The 21,905-nt window shown below is 45.1% G+C and overlaps 1 protein-coding gene across 8 annotated transcripts in view; it reads right to left on the reverse strand.

Annotated features, from left to right (window-relative positions):
- The window catches only part of ARHGEF5 (Rho guanine nucleotide exchange factor 5), a 33,321-nt gene that overhangs the window by 10,264 nt on the left and 1,152 nt on the right, over positions 1–21,905 (reverse strand). The window contains exons 1-3 of one of the 8 annotated variants that reach the window (XM_077178443.1): positions 21,307–21,875; positions 4,768–4,851; positions 791–4,334 (exon numbers count right to left, since the gene is read on the reverse strand). In XM_077178443.1, coding sequence (XP_077034558.1) covers positions 791–4,322 — 3,532 coding nt within the window. In that variant the 5' untranslated portion in view covers positions 4,323–4,334; positions 4,768–4,851; positions 21,307–21,875. Of the gene's footprint in view, positions 1–790; positions 21,252–21,306; positions 21,876–21,905 lie in introns of those variants that run through there. The other 7 variants (XM_077178444.1, XM_077178439.1, XM_077178441.1 and 4 more) reach the window with 7 other exon arrangements.

The raw sequence follows: 21,905 nt of genomic DNA on the forward strand, positions 1-21,905 counted from the left end.
TTCAAGTTCTTCCAAACCTTTTACACCCTTCCATACCCCCCTCCTTTTCCCCTGTGCCAAAAATACAGCATGTTTCAGAGCTTCAAAAATAGACTAAAGCAAGAGCTAAAATGAAGTAATTATTAAAAGAAGTAATGTAAGGTATAGTAAAGAACATATATACATCCTGATAGCAAGTACTGCTGAATGAGCTGTAGTACAGAAGATGCATGTTTTCCACTTGTGACATCAGTGATTTGACTTCTGTGCAAGCTGAGACCTTGGGTTTGACAAATTTCCCTTCTTATCTGTACTCTTAAATCCTGCGCTCACAGGAATATAATCTTTTTTAAAAGGCCAAGTGGGAACCTAAAAGTGCCAGTTGCAAAATAAGGGGAGGCAGCAAATAAACAACTGATAAGAAATATGGGCTACTGAGGGTGTGTGCATGGATCTTCTTTATTGCCTCAGGAATCCATGAAATAAGTTTATTGTAGCAGGTATTAGTGTGGCATGGGGAGACTGAGCGCCAGAGTGCATCCCTCAAGGATGCATCACTCAAGGGAACAAGCAGGATACAGAGGACAGCAGAGAGGAAAGAGGGGACAGCTGAAAAGGGAAGCTTGGGGCAGGATAGGAGAGGGCTGTAGGGCTGGAGCAAGAAATATCACCAGAAAGGCACAAGAGCCATGCTAAGCTCTCTACTGTCATGCCTCTCCATCATATTGTTTATTTAATTTAATCCTACTTCTTGATAACTGTTCTAAGTTGGAGGGAGGAAGAAGGAAGGGAAATGGAAGAGAGGACTCACGCTGCAAGATGTCTGGTGGTACTGACATCCTCTTCAGGCCCTGACGGTGCCAGTCCTTGGTTTTTACTCGGCTTTTAATTGGGTTTTCTTGATTGCCTGCTGGGTCCTGCATAGCTACCCCAATAGTTTTTTTGTCTGGCCAGCTAGATGATTTTTCCAAGGGTGCATGTTTGACCTTTTCTTCCTTTGGCTGGTGTTCTCCTCCTTCCAGCCCTTGCCTGACTCTCCTCTCACCTTCTGTTTTCTCTGTGACTGCCAGTGAAGCCTGGATGTTCTTTGTGTCCCCACCGAAGCTACCTGTGGGCTGCTCCCATTGCAGCTCCTTGTCCTGGCAGGTTGTTCTGGTGGTTAGCAGTGATGGAGTGCTGAGCCGGAGGAAGTGAATAGGATTGGTGAATGCAAGCATTGGAAGGAGCTGTGCAGACTCTCTGCTTTTGGAGTCTGGGGATGTTATCAGGCCTTCCAACGAGGGCCAAGAAGGGTGGTCAGGTGAGGATTTTCCACTCTCTATATCCATGTCGTGATCTGCTGTTTCAGGGCTATTGTCAGAGCAGCCAACCAACATTTCGTTTCCAAGAGCCAAAAAGCTTTTGGTCAGCAAACTGACCCCTGAGTCATCAGAAGTCTCTGTATCATGGGGACCTGAGTCACCAAGATCCCACACTCCACTCACTGGAACAAAGTCATCTCTCTCTGCTAGACTTTCTCCATCAGAAGCAGAGGCCACGGAGTTGGTATCAAATGCAGAGGTGGCAGTCTGGAGAGGACGGCTTGGAGCAGGGTGAATGGCTCCCAGCTTACCATCATCCATCCCACAGCTGAGGGTGAGCCTGGAGTGCAGTTCAGGAGCCAGCAGCTGGTGACCTTCAGGGACTGGAGGTGAAACAAGGTGATTTGCGTGGAGTGCAGGGGCTTGAGCTTGACTGGGCCTTTGGACATGGGAAGGAGGATGAGGAAGCTGTTTGGCATCAGGCTCAGACACCAGAGGTAGGCTTGAGTGGGACACAGGGTACAGAGGTTGTCCCTGCTGGTTCACAGCAAGGACCGTATCATCTTCGGAGGGCCAAGTTAGGGTGCTCAGGACACTGGAAATTCTGGATCCAGGCTCTTTTTGGTATAAACTGCAGTCAGGCTCATCAAATAAAGGCACTTGTGCTTTACGATCCACATCTGCTGCTATTTCTTTTCCTTGTATAATGGCACTTTTTTGGGGAGAGATTTGCTGAATTGTCTCTGGGTGGATCAGGGGAGTGGAAGTCCTTCCTGGTGTTTGGGATACTTCCAGAGGTCCTGCAATACTAGCCATAGACCTCCTATCTCCAGGAAAACCCCCTTGTGGAGGAAGGGAGCTAGTGTACATTACAGGGAAAGAAGATGGGCCACTAAGGTCCTCATGAAAGCTTTCCTCAGAAGTAAGGAGTTCATGAGAAGTCTTGGCCTCCCTTGCATCTGTCCTTACAACAGCAGTTTCTGCTGGTGTTGGGTTCCACTCTTGTGCAGGAGCAGCTTGTTTGGGTGGTTTCCCTGCAGAGTCTGGCAGCTTGTTCAGGCTGGTGTCAGGACAGTGCTCAGAGGTCAGAGAGGCTATTCTGCCACCATCCTGCTCTGGAACAGATGCTGACACAGCTGAGGTGATCTCTGAGGGGGAAGCTGGAATGAAGTCCCAAAGCTCAGCTTTTCCTGTTATAGGATGAAGATCTAGGTGATCAGGTGGCTCCAAGTTACTGGTACCAGAGGAAGGGTATGCTGGAACAAGAGCCTCTGGGTTCTCTGCTCTAAAAGGTGTCGTCACCCCTCCACAGAGTGATGCATCTCTTTTATCAAACCTCTGGACAGCTTTTCCATGATCATCACTGTGCTCATTCTCCCTGCCCAGTCGTGTCTTATCATCCCAGTGAGCTTCTCCAATATCCTGACCACCGATGGAAAAGCGGCCAGAGTCCTCCAGGTCTTCTGCTTGGTCAGAAACATGGCACATGTGTGGAGTTTCCCCCCCTGGGTTCTGATTATTTGAGGACAGAGGGCCGACAGCAGGTGGCTGACATCCAGAACCTGCTTCTGTGACATGCGCTTTCAGCAGCACATTCTCACCAGGATGCTGATCCACAGAGACAGGTTCCCTAGGAAGAAGTACTGATCCTGTTTGCTCAGACAAGGAAGCATACTCCAAACCACACACATCCACATTACGCCTGGGAACAGAAGGTATCTCTGACCCAAAAGCTGATGATAAAGCCTCTAGATTCAGCTCTTCCCCCAGTCTGAGCTCTTCCCTTTGCAGTTGTTCCTGCTCATTTTGCTTGTTTTTCTGATCTTTGAGTTCCAAAGGTTTGCCTTCTTCCAGCAAATTCTGCTCTTTGCACTCTTCCTCCTCCTCTTCTTGTTGAAGTTCAGACACTGCCTCCTTCCAAGCTGGCTCCTTATGCCATGAAGCATTCACTTCCTCTGTCCTTTTAGAATTACTCTTTCCTTGGAAAGCACTCTTTGTTGAAGGGGCAGGTCTGCCCTCAGTTTTTCTGTGATCATCTTCTAGATGAAAGCATTTGGAATCAGATGAGTTCTTTTTAGGAACCATTCCCTGGTCTTTGACCATCATGGTATTCCCTGTTTCACCAGATGAGTTGTTTCCTTCTGCTTGTAGTGAACTCATTTGGCTGTCACATGTTAAGGTGGAAGTCAGCTGATGGGAAGAGGAAGATTCTGTATTCTTTTCCAAACCCTGGGGTGCTCTTAAGCTTTCCTGAACATCTTCAGAAGTGTAAGGTTTAGCTGTGTCTTCTACTGCTCCCTCTGAGGTAAGCTGCTCATCAGGTGCTGGTGCCAACTTTTTGGTGCTTTGCTCCTGCTCTGCACCAGCATCAACCTCCTGCAAAGAGTCCTTCAAGATATTACCCAGAAAGGGTTCAGCCTTATAATGTCCTTCTGAAACAGTTTTGCACACTAAAAAGCACTTAGGTGTGTCCCTCTGAGAGGCAATGACATCAGCCAAAGGGGATTTCATTTCCTGGGCCTGAGGGTCTGAGCCATGAAAAGCCCGTCCTGCTTGGCACTGAGGAAACTCAGTGCTGAGCTTCACAGCCTGCAGGACTGGGCTGCCAGGGGCTGGCTCATCCTGGACTCTGCTGTGAGAGGAAGGGCCCTGGTTGCTTTCCAGGTCAACCAGTTCCAATTGCCTAAGTTTCAGAGAATAATCCAGTCCACCCTCCTCTATAAGCATTTCTTCTTCCAGTTCTGAGAGTCCCTTTTGGGGCTCTGTATCCCTTTGGCCTTTTTCCAGTCCTGCTGGCACTTTCTGCATAGAGTTAGAGGGTCTGCCCAGCATCTCTGCTGCTTTCCCTGGAGCAGCAAGGAAGTCCTTGGGTGTGCTGAGCTCTGGTCCCTTTGCAGAGTTAGATGGGCTGGTGCTCATTTCGGCTGCTATATGAGTGGCATGATACTCTCCTTCCACGGCTGAAGAATCCCAGGCTTCCCCAGTGATCCTGCTGGCTCCTGGGGGAGTGGTACCTCCCTCACTGGTTTCTTCAGACTCCATTAGTGACACATCCTGCTGAAGAAAAATGAATTTTTCTGTTACTACTTCACAATGATACATGGATCTAATTCACTGCTTCTACTGCAGCTGATAAAAACCAAAACACACACCACATACCTAGTGGGTGATAAGAGCTGGGAAACAAACACAAAGACTGAGAATAGGCAAACACCACATGTAAGCTTGAAGATGAGAGTAATACCAAAATAACCTCACTTTTTAGTGGGGTGTCTTTTTAGTTTCACATGCAAATGCAGAAAGTGACTGGTCGAAGAGCAGAGATGCTGAGCTCCATGCAATAGCCACAGGGCAACTTATGGAAAGTGGTGGCCATGGCTGGTTATCTCACACTCAAAAGGGGGTACCAGAAGGCATCCAGAGAACAAGAAAATTTTCAAAAATCTCCATTGATTTTCATGGGGCAAGGTGGACAAATACTACTGGCCTCTTCTAGCCGAGTTTAAAAGTTCTCTCTGATTTTGCCTGTTCTTTGGAGCTGATGGCTCTCTTTGCAGATCTCTGTGTAGGTCTGAAATTCATTGCAAATGATCATAGAAATTAATTAACAAAACATAGGAAATACAAATTAGATTAACAGGTAACTAGTATATGACACAAGACACAAGATATTTGAAAGCTGTAAACCACATGGGTTGAGAGGAGTAGCTCTGGTGTGTGTGGACTAATCTATAGACTAGAGAGAAACTACATCATCATTTAGTCTACTCTTTTAGGGAGGGGAAAAGGAAAAGAAAAAACCCATCTCAGGATTGCTGGACAGTTTCCCAAAGGATATAGTGGAATTTCCCATCAACTATTGAATTTGAAGTTCAGACATGACAAAGCACTAGGGAATGCACATTTGGGGTATGTCTGTGAAAAGGACAGAAAAATATGATTCACCACTTTTACCTCTCTGTCTTCTACCATGACCCACAATCCTTACCTGGAAAAAACCTGAGAAAGAGACAAACTGCTGTGGCTGCCTCTCTTTTCTTCTACGGTGATTTCCTTGTGCTAGAGTGGCTCTGTAGTCACAAGTACCAACCTCTGATCCCACACAGAAAGTAAAAGCAGTAAGGGCATAATTACATCTGAACTAATTGTCCCAGTTAGCTCCACGGCCAGGGCACGCCTGGCCTGAAAGTTGGTTTAGCTTCTGTTTTGCCTTACATCAAGTGAAACAAAACACCTGCTCTGAAGGCAAGGAGTGCATGCTCTGGAATTAGAACTGAAGCATTTTATACACCTTCATCACAGAATTGTATTGTCATCACAGAATGGTTTGGGTTGGAAGGGGCATCAAAGGTCACCCAGATCCAACCCCCGGCATGGGCACCTTCCACTATCCAAGGTCGCTCAAAGCTCCTGAGCAAAACATGGCCTTGAACATTTCCAGGGATGGAGCAGCCACAGCTTCTCTGGGCAACTTGTACCAGTGCCTTCCACCCTCATATTAAAGGATTTCTTCCCAGTATCATATCTAAATCTCTCCTCTTTTGGTTTAAAACATAACCCCCTTGTCCTGTGACTACCCGCCCATGTAAAAAGTAGCTCTCACTATTTCTAAACACCCCTTGGTGTTTAGAAATAGGGACAGCTACTTTTTACATGTATCTGGAAGGCTGGAAGGCTGAAATGAGGTCTCCCTGGCGCCTTCCCTTCTCCAGGCTGAACAACCTCAATTCAAAAAAACATTAGGAAAAGAATTGAGTTAGCTAATTGAGTTAACTCATCAGCTAACTACTTCCTGTGTGTTTTTTCTCATGTAATCTTTAATTTTTGTTTATAGTGAAAATACAGTCTTTCTTACAAAACCAGGCCAAAACCAGGGTTTTTCAGAAATTTGGATTGTTCCTCCCAAGCACCGAGTAGTTGTAATAGCTGTGATTTTAACAACCTGTTTGTTTCAAAGAGGTATGTCCATTCAGGGAATTCCTACGGAGTTTCCAGCTGCTGACAGCTGCTACTAAACTACCTGGATACTGCTAAACTGTCTTTTCAAAGGTTCCACATCAGATCCCTCTTGTACTACACTGCTCTTGGCTCTCCTGGCTACCCCACTTGAGTCTACTCAGCTCCAAGCCTAGAAAAGTACTACTTCTCACACCTAATACAGACAGTCTTCGAAAACAGGCTCCCCAAGAGCAGAGAGACTATTTAGGGAGACATAAGCTGCTGGCTAAGGAAGGTTTACTATTACTAAATGTAGGATGGCTCATAAAGATCTGAATAGTAAAGTGCTCAAGCTCAAGCCCACACTTTGTCAGGGGAAGAACTCCTGCTCACTGTGCTGTTTCATAGATATACACAGCCCTGAATTTCCTCTTATTAAGCTCAAAATGCTAGTTTCCATCTCCATGGCTCTGTTGCAAGGGATTTGGACAGGCGAAAGGACAAGTTTAACTCCGCATTTGGAGCAGTTCCATGATGATACTGGGAGGCAGGGTACAGGGAGGTACACAGCACATCAACACTGGAAGCTGCCAAGTCAGATTTGTCTTATCTTAGTACTGCCAGGTGTCTTGCGCACCTCAGGGAGAGCAAGAGGAGCTTTGAGAAGTGAGGCAGGAGAAGGAGCAGGCAAACTTTCTGCAGAGACACAAGGGGAGGACATGCATTTCACCAGGGAAACTGTTAACTTCCCGGTCAAAGGCTGGGTACACCATAGTAGAAGACACATGTCTGCAATAAAGATTTCATGGAGATGGAAGGGGAAATAATAAAACAAGACTGGCAGCACCTGTAGTCTTCATATGCAGAGCAGCTATGTACAAGAGCCCAGTAATTACCCAGAAGAGAGTGCCTGTGGAGCATAGTCATGTTAAACTCCCAATGCAGGTCTGCTCCATCAGAAGAGGGCCCAGGAGACCCCCAGGAGCTCAGCTACCCATAGCAAACTTTCAATTAGCATTTTCAGCAGAGCCAATAATGTGACAGAGCAGCACACAGGACCTATCTAGCCTCTGCCACTAGGCAGGATATACAAACTCTCAAAGATAATTCACTGTTTCCCCTTTTGGGGCTTACTGATCTTTCACATCTCTCACTGCATCAGATGATCAGCTGGCCATCACTCGTCATATGCTCTGTCTGTGAAACAAGGTAAACCGATGTTCCCTGTTGAGATAAAGACACTCAAGCTCTTCTCTAGAGAGGGCCTAGAAACACCAGACTTCAGCTCCCATGCACTCAGCTTTTAGGTGATTCTGGGAGCACAGAACTCCTCCAAGCTGGAACAGTGAGAGGGAGCAGTTGGCCACATGCCAGCACAAAAACAGAAGGGCAATGCTTGGTCCTGCTGCAGTCACAGGCACAAAATCTGAGAGGAGAATGGTGAAGGAGGTGGCCTGGTGAGCAAGAAAAGGACAGCAGTGAAAGTATAAGGGCACGATCCATCCACAGCTTTCCCAGATTACAAAAGGCAACGTAAATGTCATACTTCCTTCCACTGTGGGTTAATTCACCTGAACAGAGATGACAAACACTTCTGGTTTTAAATAGAAAGTACCTCACTTTCCCTCCCCCCCTCCTCCAACAAACAAGAAAGGAGCAGTAACAAGTACTATCAAGCACAGACAAGCCCTTTGGCTAGCCAGGAACAAGGCTACACACAAGTGGAGCCACAAGATCTTCCTCCTCCAAAAGTGGGGAGAAATTGAGCTTTCTGCCTGCCACCTTGGCCCTCCCCACATGGTGCCAGGTGCCGCCCGGCCGCCCTCGGCCCCACTCCCCATCCTGCCTCCGCTGCCACGGGCCATGGAGCAGCCCACATGCCCAGACTGCTGCGAACACGCTCCCAGCAGAGAAAGTCCTGCCCTGTGACGTGGGGATGGAGCTGCTCCGGCCCAGCTGCAGCCATGAGCTTCTGGCAGTGAGAGGAGAAAGGCGTTCACGACAATGTTTGAGCGGCATGGGTGAGGACACCCTTTTTCTCATTGAAACAAAGGGTTTCCCAAGTAGTCCCCAGGGTTTATCCTTGCTAGTGCAGCCACAACGTGGTGTAGAAATGCCAAAGCTGGCTTTAAGGACTGCAGCTCAGGCAGGAAAGAGTTTTGTGTTTGGCTCTAACACCCACCCAAAAAACAACAAGGCTGCCCTGAGCCTTTTCCTGCTATCTCAGTTTGGTTTAATCATCTTGGTCACACAGTTCAGGTACACTTTACAAGAAGCTGAAAGAGGGGAAATTTAGGTTAGATATTAGGAAGGAATTCTTTCCTGTCAGGGTGGTGAGATTCTGGAACAGGTTGCCCAGAGAGATTGTGGCTGCCCCATCCCTGGCAGTGTTCCAGGACAGGTTGGATGGGACTCTGAGCAACGTGGGATATTGGAAAGAGTCCCTGCCCACAGCAGATGGGTTTGGGACCAGGTGATCTTTAAGGTCACTTCCAACTCCTTATCATTCTATGATTTGAATCAGCTCAGAGCCAGCCTTTCTCCTTCCAAAATCCAGAGCTCAGTGTGCAGGACAGCACCATCTCTCCCAGGAAGCCACACACTGGACTTCAGTTTGGTGAGACACCCAGGAAACTGAACACAAAGCCTGCCCTGCCACAAGCCTCAATTTTTGTATTTCCTCAGCTAGTCCTGCCATGCTTAGGCTGGCTTCCTCAGCTGCATGTCCATGTGAGAGATTCCCACTGCACATATTCCTCTGCAAAGAAACAGTCACCAATCTTCACACACCAGCCTGGGCTGCTCTATCACTGTACAACCCATCAAGGGAGGTGAAGGAGGGGGGTCAAAACTCTTGAGCTCAGGAAGAGATAACACAGGGTGCTAGAGATAAGAAGGAAGGAGGGAAAAAATGTCATGTGGAGTCAGCTTGAGGGCATAGAGAGTAGAAGGAGCTTGCTGAAGGAAAAGACTTAAAAGGAAAGTAAGATGATCTAAAATAGCAAAATAATGTAGAGTCTACTGCTGTGCTACACAGTGCTGGTAATGTTCTGGGAACCAGGAGTTGCCTCAGGTGTCTTAGGCAGGGGAGAACAAAACACAGCTGCCAAAAGCACCTGATCTCCTGGAAAATGCATCTGAGCTGCTACTGAAGCTTGAGAAACACAGGTGAGACCTCCCAGTCACACCAGTGCAGGGAGTTTCAACACACCCAGCTGCAGCTTTCACTCGTCATAGGCACACTCAAGATACACTGAGCCTATTAATTATCTAATGACTCACTAACTGAGGGGGAAAAAAAAGGATACTTTTCCATACTTTTCTTACATTGGTTGCTATTTAAGTAAATTAAAATACTTAATGCTAACAAAAAAAAAAGTGTCAGAGAAACATAATTTTGGGTTGAACACAATTTCATCTATTTCATCTTGGAAATTGCTACTGAACATTTGGCAAACAGCAAGTGAAGAATGTGGCTTGGATTGTACATTGCACTTCCCAGAGATGCAATAAAAGTGATTAATTCTTAAGGTAAAATGGGGTCACCTGTAAAGCAAAAAACCCAGTTCACTCTAAGCAGAGGTTAAGTTTATATTCATAAAAGTAATGGGTAAGCCTCGATATTCTGCAGTTTTCTAATATGAGAGTAAACAAGAATAGTGTGTGATTCTCACTACTAGAGCTCAGTAGAAAGATAATTGACACTACTTGGTGAACAGCAGAATTCCCACAGTGGAAGTAATGTATTGAGTCACTGCAAGTTGCTCTGTTCAGGTCTCTCCACAAACTCTGGGGATGGAGACACAAGTGATAGAAACATCTGGAGCATAAAAGGAGGCAAGAACTTCCCAAATTACTTTCCCCATGACATTTTATGCAGAGGTGGCTGCTAGCAGCATGCTGTACACATTCCTAAATGGCATGTCTGCCATGAACCCCAAGAGTTCTCAGTTCCTCTTTGAGCAAGATGATTCAAGACTTTCATGGGACAGATTCTCCAGTTAGAGGCAGAAATCTCAGAGTCTCTCACTACACTATGGATGTGTGAGCCGGAATCCCACACTGTTGTTTTTGAGTCTCAGATTAAAGAAGGCTCATATTTGCACCAAACCATTCTGACAGATGCAAATGCCCTTAAGACATCAAAGGACCTGGAAACACACTTGAAAGCTTGGCCTTGCCCAGTCTTCACACTGGAGCCATTTGTGTAACCTGTACCTGTTCTGAGCACAGTTAAGCTACAGGCAGATAAGAATGAACAATATTGAGCAAAGTGAACTGGGACAAACTGTCCTGCCCTGCAGAGAGGCCCTTCAAAGTTATCCTGTCTGATGCAAACACGTGATATAACCTCTTTCACAGCCAGATCAAGTTCCATCTGGAAAATTGTCAAATTTCTGGTAGCTGTCAGAGTCCCACAGAAAATAAAGCTGGAACATTTTAGTAGTGTGGGATGACTGACAAGCTAAACATTGATATATACCCAGCCATAAATATACTGGCAAAATCCTGCTTTTGTATCAATAGGTAAAGCACATCCTATGCAACTAAAAAAAATGCTAAAATACCCATAAAACTGCACTTTCCATGGAAGTGATAGTACACTATCATCAGCCATAACAACAGCAGAAAACTGTCATTTTCTGGCTTCAATACTGTACCATCAATTGGAGAGAAAAATAAAAAATTGTTGGATTCAGAGTCCCATGAGATAACAACCACAACAACAAAACCACACATTTATCCTTGTGTTGTGCCCTCAGAATGCATGTTTTCAGCCTTAACTCCCCATATCAGTTTTAATTACCTTATGACTCCAGCAATGAGATTTATTTTAAAAAGTTATGAGATTTGTATCACGATCAAATCACAAAAATACTTGGCAATACTGTAGCATTGATGGAGTTTTGTACTGAAAACTGTAGCTAAAGAAAGAAAAAAACATCCATCCAAAAGAGATGTAGGGATGTATGTGGGAAAAACAGGTTTTGGTACAACCCTCCTCTAACCCAGCTTCTCAGGGAACAAACCATTTTTTTCTTGGAAATTTAACTGGTGTCTTTAGATTGAAGAAGCTACCACGAGACAAGTTTGGTATTGGAAGCAAAAAGTATTAAATATAAATAAAATGTCATAAGAAATGTAAACGTGGGAAAGCAACAGCGGGGACCCCTCTCCCTCGTGGTAAAATAGCTTCACACACCCAAAGCCACAGGAATTGTGTGGGTGCTGAATAGGAAGGTACTAATGCAAACACATGGAAAACTCGTTGTTCCTCACGGTCTAAGACTTGTATGGCCAACTGTGCCAGTTGGCCATACAAGTCTTTATTGTGCACATCACAACATTTTCTGTTTCTCATACAGTCCCACTTCCTAGAATCATATGATTAGGTGAGGGTTTTGGCTTACAATTAAGAAAAAAATGGATGTATAGCCTTTAATGGGTATGGAAAAGGCCAGAAAAATTAAGTATGACTCAACAATTAAATCTCACTGTCTGGGTTCATCTTAATTTCTTAATCCTAAACCTTTATTCGTAACTAAGGACTCCCCATTCCCTCTCTGCCTGATCTCTATTTTTCAAAGGTTGGGACTCATAACAATGTAGCCTATTTAGGCCTGATGCAGTGAGTTACATGAGCTACCAGAAACTAAAAAAAGGGCAGTGAAATACACTGTGATATAACTGGGTTAACAAAGATGAATAATCAAATTTGTCAGGCCCAATTTAGGTATTTGCAGATATCCTGCAAAGTTCATTTGTTTATACTCCATTCCTTTAAAAAAAATGAAAAAAAGGAAAAGAAGAGTTTCTTCAATTCCTTCTGCTGCTGACTGTACAAACTATCCAACACCACTTGGATCTTAATAAATCTCCATTAAGACCTGACATGGAACCCTGAAAATCCAGAACACCTGAAATCCAGAACAGACCAATTTACTATGCATCCAAGTTTCTACCAACATCTCCCTCGTGCCAGTGCACACATGACCATGTATGAGCCATCCCAGGGAGCTGTCAAGCCAAAAAAAACAACAACCCTGGAGCAGAGTGATGTGAGCAGCCATAAAGGTATGACACAGGAGAAAAGATAAGTAGTAAAGGTAAATTTTATCAGCTCCCTGCAGTAGTTATATATGGAATCAGAGAGTGGTTTGGGTAGGAAGAGTCTTTAAAGCCCATCTCATTCCCACCCTCTGCCATGGGCAGGGACACCGTCCCCCTTCCAGCCCCATCCAACCTGGCCTGGAACACTGCCAGGGATGGGGCAGCCACAGCTTCTCTGGGCAGTCTGTGCCAGGGCATAACCACCCTCACAGGGAAGAATTTCTTCCTAATACCCCAAGTAAACCTACTGCCAGTTAGAAGCCATCCCACCTTGTCCTGTCACTCCAGGCCCTTATCAAGAATCTCTCTCCATCTCTCCAATAGGCTCCCTTCAGGCACTGGAAGGCCACAATGAGGTCACCCCAAAGCCTTCTCTTCTCCAGGCTGAACAATCCCAACTCCCTCAGCATGTCTTCATAGCAGAAGTCCTCCATCCAGCAGGCCCATGTCCTCCATGTGCTGGGACCCCAAAGCAGCTGTACAAGCTGCACAAGAGGACAAGAACACAGGACTGGGCAGCAAAGCAGAAGGAGGAAAGCAGAAACCTGGACTTAGCCCTATGTTCTGGTTCAACCACACCCAGGATCCACAGACCAGTCCCTGCCACTCCAGCGTAGGTGTCTCTCCGTGTGTGACTGCCAAGCACTCCACACACAGAGCCAGGTGCTCCCTTGGCAGCCTACACACACCAGCAGCAGCAGAGCAGGGGGGTTTTACACACTCAGTCCTGGCCCTCTGCTAGGAATATGTCTGCTGCCCTCCCAGGTGAGAGGCAGGCACCAGGGGAAGCAGGATATTCTAATTGGATCCACAACCATTTCCAAATGAGTGATTGTTTTTATGGTTGTATGTTTCCTTGTCTCCTTATTGCCACTGACTGTGCCACTCCGGTGAACCCACAGCCAGCCTTCTTCCCATAGGAAAGGGCTGGCTCTGAGGGGATGTTGCATGGAAAAGAGGTGAATTAGGAGACAGCCCTTGTGACCAATTCTGAAAATAAGTAACAACATGTAGGAGATCCTCAGAAAAAGCCCTGGAAATCTCAAATCACCTGCAAAGTTTAGCAGGGAAATAATCGGAAGGGAAGGGAAGGGAAAGACACTCTTGTGACCTTGTCTTTCAGATCAGGCTGTGAAAAGTTGTATAAATCAGGGGTTTAAATGCTGTTATTGATATACATCAGTCTTAGAAAATACTTTTTATATGCAGCTTTACCAATTAGTACTACCTTATTTCACGGTTTATGGTAGTAATTATAGCCCATAGATGTTGTAGTTAAGATTTAGCATTAGTTCCTAATACCGTCATTAACACAGCATATTATAAAAATTAAAAAAAAAAAAAGAAAAAGGTAGAGCAGTACACCTCCAAGTGTGGATTAATTTAAAGCATTAATTTTAATTTTATACCAGCTCAGAAATATTACTAACATTTCTTTGATGCATTAATTAAAATATTTTTCCCATTTTGATAATTAAACAAGTTTCAATGCATAAGGAAAACTAGAGATATTTTTATCCTTCCTCCCCTCTATTTTCATTTTTCTGCATATGAATGAGGGGGCACAGCCCCTTTCCCACCACCACCCTTCCAGATTATCTAAGACTGCACTCCTTGCTGGCATCATGATCTTCAGATATTAGCTGAGCAATCAGGATCCTAAGATTACCCTTTGGGAGTCTTTGAAGACATCAACTCTCTCTCGACTGGCCTACGGCTTCCTTTTGCTCAGCCCTGTGGCATGTAACACCACTTCTCTTTCCCCTCCCAGGTCCCACCTTATCAGATGGCAATGCTTGGGAGTAAAATAAGGTCTGTGTGCCTCAAATTCACCCCAAGCTCCTGAATTCAGTGTGGCAATGAGAAATCAGAGGATGAGGCAACTTAACAGTGGCCTGTGAATAACTGTAAAGTCGAGCCGATAAAATTTCCTTCACCTTTTCTATGACATGGTGACAAAACGAGAGCTCTGTCTGAGAAATGCCAAGTCCTCTCGTCCCCCGGCCTATACAGGCATGCATGGCATATTCTAATTGGACTGGTGCATACCTTCCCATCCATGAGAGACTTCCCCCGGGAAACTATAAGCACCAGGCAAATGAAATCAGAGACTTGGCTCCTTCGCCTTCCCATTACCTGCAACATGCTTTGATCAGCAGGGCATAAATAAACACATAAATGTCCCATCTCTGCCAAGGTCAATGAGATGCAGCAGAGTTCCTTCAGTCACCTAAAGGAGTTCATTGGACCTGGGATGGGGCAAAATGGTTTGCTCTGCTTAAAAAAAAATAATCACTGGACGTAACAGCAAAGAATATGATGTGGTGTGACCACTGTGGTTTGGGAAAGCTAAGAGCAATAGAAAGCCTGAAAGGGGAAGAGGTGGGATTGTCAGCAGATCATGCCCAAGAAAGAGCGAAGAGCCAGAGCTCTCCTTCTTGGAGTCCTCTCCCCAAACACGTTCCTGTACGGAAAATTTGGTCTAACCTCTGCCAGACTGATGCACCTGAGGAACCCAGCTTTCAGCACAAATCTTTGCGGCCCATTACTGAAGCAAGCACCTCACCTCTTCCACTTGTGCCAGTGAAGGTGCAGTTACAGTATCCCCACAGCAGGACAAGCAGCATTGCTGTTTTTGATGCAAACATGGGGAATACCTGAACATTCCAAACTTTTGGCTATTCCTGCACTTGTCCTAACAGAAGGTGGCAAAGATGCACACTGCTGTTTTAAGTCTTGCCTCTCCTCACGGCTAGGGCTTATGAGCAGTTAAACATGGGTGCAGTCACTAGAAATTTCAAGCCAGTGGGGCCCACAAAGGATAGCTGTTATCACCAGTAACATAATCCAGGCTGGAAGGGGAACACACATTAGGATACCAGGGGCTCTCCTTCTTACAGTGCCCCACTGCAGTCATTCAATAAGAGTCTCTACAGAAGACTTGGATTGTAACTGGTTTTGGCATATTTTTAGGGCAACCAAGAATGGCCCCATCCAGCAGAATTTCCAATTCTGTATTCTAGCTCTTTGCAGCAGTTTCTGCCTGTCTGAGGGTCATCTGTGCAGTTGGGGTAATTGTAAACCCTCCTGCCTCCCAGCCATACTCTGAGGATTAGGCAGGGAGTGGCTGCTCAGTGTACTGAATATGCAAAGGCCTGTTATAAACCCCATATCTGATTGCAACCATAAGCAAAGTCTTATTTAAGCAATCCTTTCCCCAACAAAAATACATCAGCTGCTCACTCTGTTCTTTCTTTCCATGTCTTTTTTGCCTCCAAGTTCTTCCAGATAACAAAACACATTACTAAGATATTTTCCTTTTGTGATGCAAAGTTGTTTACTACAAATAATAAAGATTTTTCCCACCATGTAGGGTACATACTTAGTTGTTTTGGCTCATTCTGTATTGCACTTGTACTGGAGGAGTCTCACTGCCCAGTCAATGAAATCCCCACTCCCATAATCTCACACATGTCAGATATTCACATTCTAATAGACATATCTAATAGATATGTCTATTAGATAGACCCCTTCTCCACTTCCATCAATTTTATGAACTTAGGACAGAGAGCATTAGTTATTTCTTGCTCCCATTAAACACAAAACTGTATTTCTCTACCAAACCATAGTTTAAAACCAAGCTGGTGTTTTTGCATGTGCTTTGCCTGACACTTCTGTATTTGTCTCCCACATCAGTTAATACCTTTTTTTCACCTTTCAGTGCACTTTGTTCACTCTTTTTATCAACACAACAAAACCTTTTACAATGCCACCTTTTAAATTAAGCTTTCAAAGGCGACATTCTAGTAAAATGCAGTTATGATACATTTCAGGGCAGATTTGCTTCCATACTGCCTTGCTGAACATGAGATTTCTGATCATGCCACTTAGCACTGCATACACAATGCAGCACATCTCACCTTTTCTTGTTCTGGTCTCTTCTAAAGTCATCTGCTATGACTATCAGAGTCAGAATCAATTCATCTTTCCCCTTTTATACTCAGATGCTTATTTTCATGTCTGATATCACTGTTATCACCCACTCAGCAACTAGATAGACAAAAATGACAAAAATGACACTGGTAGAGAACAAAGGAAGAAGTGTCTGTCGTTCATCTGGATAACACCCACTGGGCAATTCAGCTGTCATGATTCTTCTAGATGCAGAGACACAATTTTTAGCTGCTTTTCACAGCCCTGACCCTGCCTTGTGACAGAATGACATAACTTGCATGCCTGGCCTTGCTCTTCCAGGATAAAGCACATTTCATTGCTCCAGCATACCTCCAAATTGCTCATCTTCCTCTCTCTGCCCTCTCCGAAATGAAACGGCTCAGTTTATTCATTATGCAGGGGCAGAAGACAAGGTGAACGGCAGGAGTGATGCGAGAGGATGACTGCCTTCCCAGATGGCACCAAAACAAGCAGTGTTCACCCTGTGCCTACAGGAACACACCCTACAGCCTCCCTTTCAGCCTTCCCCGCATGCCCTGATAGAATATTCCCTCTTCCCAGCTGTGCTCAGGGATGAGAAGAGAGTGACATACAGTCATGTAATCCCTATACACATCACCAGTTGCTATTAAGAAATTACTGTGTGACTTGGAGGGGTAAACCCATCTTCCTCAATCATTTGCACATTTCAGAAAGCATGCCACAACCTGTAATTTGTTGTAAAAATATGGGATGGTCCCACTTCCCTTTGCCTGTCTCCCCACAGCATCCTCTCTCTGCCCCACGGTTTGTCACAGCACAGAGTCACAACCAGGTTGTGTACTGTACTGCAGCCTTGCCAGTGCTCCCCGCCTTGCCCATCCTGAAATTCTCCTTACCTGTACCTGGGACGTGCCTTTCCAGGAGAAAACACCTTACCTCAGAGTTGGACTTCAGTGATCCTTGTGGGTGCCTTCCAACTCAGGATATTGTACAGTCTTGTGGGGAGGAGTAGAGAAAGGAAAGAAAAGTGCAGCATTCTCAAAGCACTCTAAGATCTACCAACTTTATTGTAGCCAGACTCAAGCCTGAAATATCTTCATGTGCAAAGTAAGTCACAGAAAAAGAGAACAAACAATGAGAAGAGTTACTTGAGCCATGAGCCATACCAACCATCAGGACTGAATCCTCACTGTTCTAAATACTGTGCACTACTCCCGTCCTGAAGAGCTGGCAGCATACTCAGAACACCCTTTCTCCCCTAAATCCAGCAACAGAATGGAAATAGACACACTGCACCTTCACAACTTCACCAGCAGCCTGGCAGCCCTCACCTGTAAAACCAGACTGTGATCTTGGAGCACCTCAGAAAGAAGACTGAGGTCTTCTTGCAACAATCAAATGTTGCAGATGGATTACATTTCAGTCTAGAGTTACCCTTGGATGCCTGCACTATGGAATACCTACAACAAAACTTCTGCATCTAAACTCAGGCTTAATCCAAGGATTTAGCCTGGAGCCCAGACCCACTAAAGACATCTGATGCTACAGCATCAGAGCTTTGCTATAGGCACTGGTATGGTATCTTTTTCCTGTGAAAGCTATAATCTTCCCATCTACTCTTTCCAAGTTTCCACGAGCCCCTCATATCAGACAGCAATCTGTAGTGAAGATTTAAGGGCCCAAGTAAGATTTAAGCTAATCAAACAATCTTTGTAGGCATTTTAGATCATTACACCTGTAAAGGTGAGTGTAAAGCACACATACCATATAGCTTACACATCCTGATTTTTTGCAGCTGCCCAGCAAGATCAGAGGCAAAGCATCTTCTTCTAGTCCTCCCAGCAGTGGCCTTTGTGTTAGCTTAAGACTGCTTTGTGCACCTATTTCTATTATCCAGTGAATATGAAAGTGTAGCCATGGCAGCCACTTTGTGGCAGATGTGAACAGGGATCATGTCCAACTAGTTACAAGTCGCCTTGTAACCCACACTCTGTCCCCTGATTATCCCTGGGCTTCTGCAACCTGAACAAATCATGCCCTAACATGACCAGGATCCTAATCCCCTCCCCTGCCTCCAGAGGAGTGTATTTTGGATTCATAAACTCTACTGCTGGATTTGGTGATGAAGCAGGAGTTTTCCCTCCCCTCACCTCCTCCAGTCACACCCTGTGCAAGGCTGGGTCTGCTCACCAGTGCACAGCTCTGCTCTGCCCATGGAGGGGATCACCCAGCTAGTGGATCCCACTGGTGGAGATATGGGAATTTCTGTATATGATCAGCATTAGGAACCCCAGTGCTTAATGACTCTGAGCACCAGCAAGGCCATGCACAGTCAATCTCACACACTGAGCCCCTGCCTGCAGCTGGGTGTTCAATCTGAGATCACAAAAAGGTGGTTTGGAGTCCAAATGTCACACACTTCTCTGTGACACTGCAAAAAGGATATGTTTTCAGGAAGGGAATTTATGGCCATCTCTGCTTTAATGCAGTATTCTCCCAGCAGCAGGTTCCTGTGCTTCCTCCCATCTCGGTTCCCTCCTTGTGTGCTATCCAATTACAGTTTCTTCAGCCACTCCTCCTCAACCTCTCCTAGCATCAGAACACCCTCTATTTTGTATACATTTACATATGTGTGTCTGTTTATCTATGTACATTTGTACACATGTCATGGTAATCACCTCCCCTCTTCTAAATTTTTCCCACTATCAAAACCAATAGCCCTCTCCCTGACCTTGCACTGAACTTGTACTAATTCATGAGAATTTCTTCTTCTGACTTCACCTTGCTTTTAATCCAACCCCCCCAACATGAGGTCAAAACAAGTCCCCACCACAGGCTCTGTTCCTCATCTGCAGTGTTCTTGAAGGAATGGTGTCTAAAATAATAGATGGGGAATGGATTTTGTCTCAGTAAACCAATTCTACTCAAAGGGCAAGAAAGCTGGAGTCACTTGTTAATGGAAAAGACAAGATTAACGAAGCTTTCCCAAAAGGGCACCCCCCATTGCTCAGCACTGAGAACTCACATCTAGAATGCATGAATGCATTAACTTAGAACTTTTCTGCACCACTGAACCCTTCATAGGAAGCAGTGTGTCACAGCCAAGGCTCAGACCTTCTTCTTACACTAAATGCTCTTTCCCACACAACAAATTTCAACACACGCTTCTTGACCAAAGACATAAAAGCAGCTGACCTAAACCCAGTCCTGGGTAAACCCAGTTCTCCCAAGCCACACAACAGAGTTAATCCGCACTACTGAGTAAATCAGGGCAGCTGCTCTCATACATCAGCTGCAGAGGGAAGGCAAAAAGATACACTGCCTTCTATGAAGATTTAAAGGTAAGGCATGCTTGTGACAACTCCTAGTTTCACCAACTCTTCACCTTGCCAAAAGGAGTTCTATCCTCTGTCCTTTCTCTCCTGGTGGTAGAGGTGCATGTATGGTCCCACAACAAACTGCACCAAAGAACCAGTAGAGATGACAACAGGAAGGCACGACGGCTTCTTTCAACAGCAGTGCCAGCTGAGAGGATTTGTGCAACCACAGCCTGTTTATCCAAGCACAGAAATGTAGGAACTAAATGTGTGATTCCCTCTGGCATCTAATTCTGCTGTTGGAAGAGGTGGTCCCTCACCACATTTCTCATGTGCAGTGTCACGCTACACTTCTTCAGCAATCTCTCTGGCCACAAGGCAGGCTAATCCAACTTCTATACTTTTTTTCTTTAGGGAGGGAGGTTAATATTCAGTTGGAGCAGTGACTGGACTGATCACTTGGTCACCAGAGCTAATCCCAGGGAAGCGGCAGGAGCCTGCAGTCAGGACTGGATGAGAACTGGATCGTTCCTTCAGCAGCATCCTGTTGTGCTGGGCTGCTCATCATGTGAAGCCCAGCTCCAAGCAACAGAGTTATTCAATCACAGTTCCCAGGAAGCCCTGCCTGCACAGAGACACCAGGCCAGGCACCCTCCATCACTGCTCTAAACCATGCTGATCACGCAGACTCCAGCTCCACAGCTGCCTCTTCCCAGAAGGAAGAGTTCAGCACAGCTAACAGCCATGGCCTTGCAGTACAACAGACCATCTTTTAGCTGGAATGTGTCATCCTGGCAGCAACAGGCTTTCATGTCAACCTGACATGAAAACTTGTAGCAAGACTTTGTGGTTAGGAGCCAGGCCAGACAGATGGAGATAAGAAATTAGCGAGGGTAATCAGCCATTGGAATAATTTATCCAGGAAACCACTGCAGCCTATCACCTGATATCTTGAAATGAAGACTGGGTACTTTTCTAGTAGAATTTTTGATTCGATGCAGTGATAACCAGCTGGGAATGTAAATACCTGCCAGGGGTCAGGTGAAGGTATCTGTCTTCAACTGGCTGATACTCTGAACATCAACTGTGTGATTACCTCAGGAAAGAGGGAAATATACTCTCTGTAGAGCCCAACTGTCAAAACAATAGAGCACAACTGCATTTGCACTGAAGTCACTTCTGAGTACTTCAGTAAAAGATTCAACAGGAGCTCAGTGAGAGGCTGCAAAGCAGCAAGGAATTGCAAAACTTCCCAGGCATGACTACTGAAATAAACTAGCTGTGGATAATTTAGCCAAACAGTAACTAAGCAAACAACATCAACTGGAAAGATACCAGATGAAAGAAAGCAAAGTAAATACTTAGAATCAAACATCCTTGGAAAAAAAAGTGATTCCAATTAAGAATTGGAAATCCCTTGTGGGCTGTTCCTTAAATTTTGCCTGGGATAACTATGGAGAGTGAATGTAATATGAATACAAACTAATTAAATAAAACACCCCATTTTAAACAAGACTCTAAAGCAGATTACATTAAAAAGGAAAAAAAAAAGGAAATAAAAAATCATCAAAAAGCTATAGCATAATTTGGCTCTTTCCTAGTAGAAAGCACATGAAATAAGTGTACCATAAGAAATGATAAGATTCAACAGACCAAGCACAAGAACATCCATCTAAAGTTAACAGAATGAAAAAAAAAAAAAAAAGCCTGAAGAACAGACTTACCATCTAAAATCTACCAGGATGCACAAGAAGTTCCCAGAGGAAGTATTTGTGTCCCACTATTTCAGAGAGCACGAGCATCAACCTCAAGCCCAGTCACCTGCTGTCACAAGCAACTGGACCTTGTAATCCCACTGAGATTTACCCAGACCACGAGGCTGCTGTACAGGCAGGACAGGACAAATGCCACCCTCAACCACCAACCGGCAAAACAAGGTTCTACACAGAAGCCAGCTGAGCTCTTCCCAACATGAACAAAAACTAAGAAGAACTCAGATTTCTTACAACTTCAAGTCTGATTATGGATGCCTCCTCCTCACCCAATTCAGGTACAGTTCTGAAATCTGGGTCACCCACACATTATTCCTCCAAACCAAGCCACCTCCCTCCAGTGCAACCCTTTAAGCCCTTATCCAAGCCATCTCAAAGTCATTTAGGTTATGAGAAACTCCAAAACACCAAGGAATCAGGTCACAAAACTTCCAACAACACATTACACATGTGGCTAGGTCCAGGAGGAACAGGCACTCAGCTCCAGGAGAAGCCAACACGGGCATCAATATCCAGCAGCGCTCTGGCAAAGTCTGCAGCAAGTCAACACC

The sequence above is a fragment of the Agelaius phoeniceus genome, chromosome 5 (genome assembly GCF_051311805.1).
Source record: "Agelaius phoeniceus isolate bAgePho1 chromosome 5, bAgePho1.hap1, whole genome shotgun sequence".
NCBI lineage: Eukaryota > Metazoa > Chordata > Aves > Passeriformes > Icteridae > Agelaius > Agelaius phoeniceus.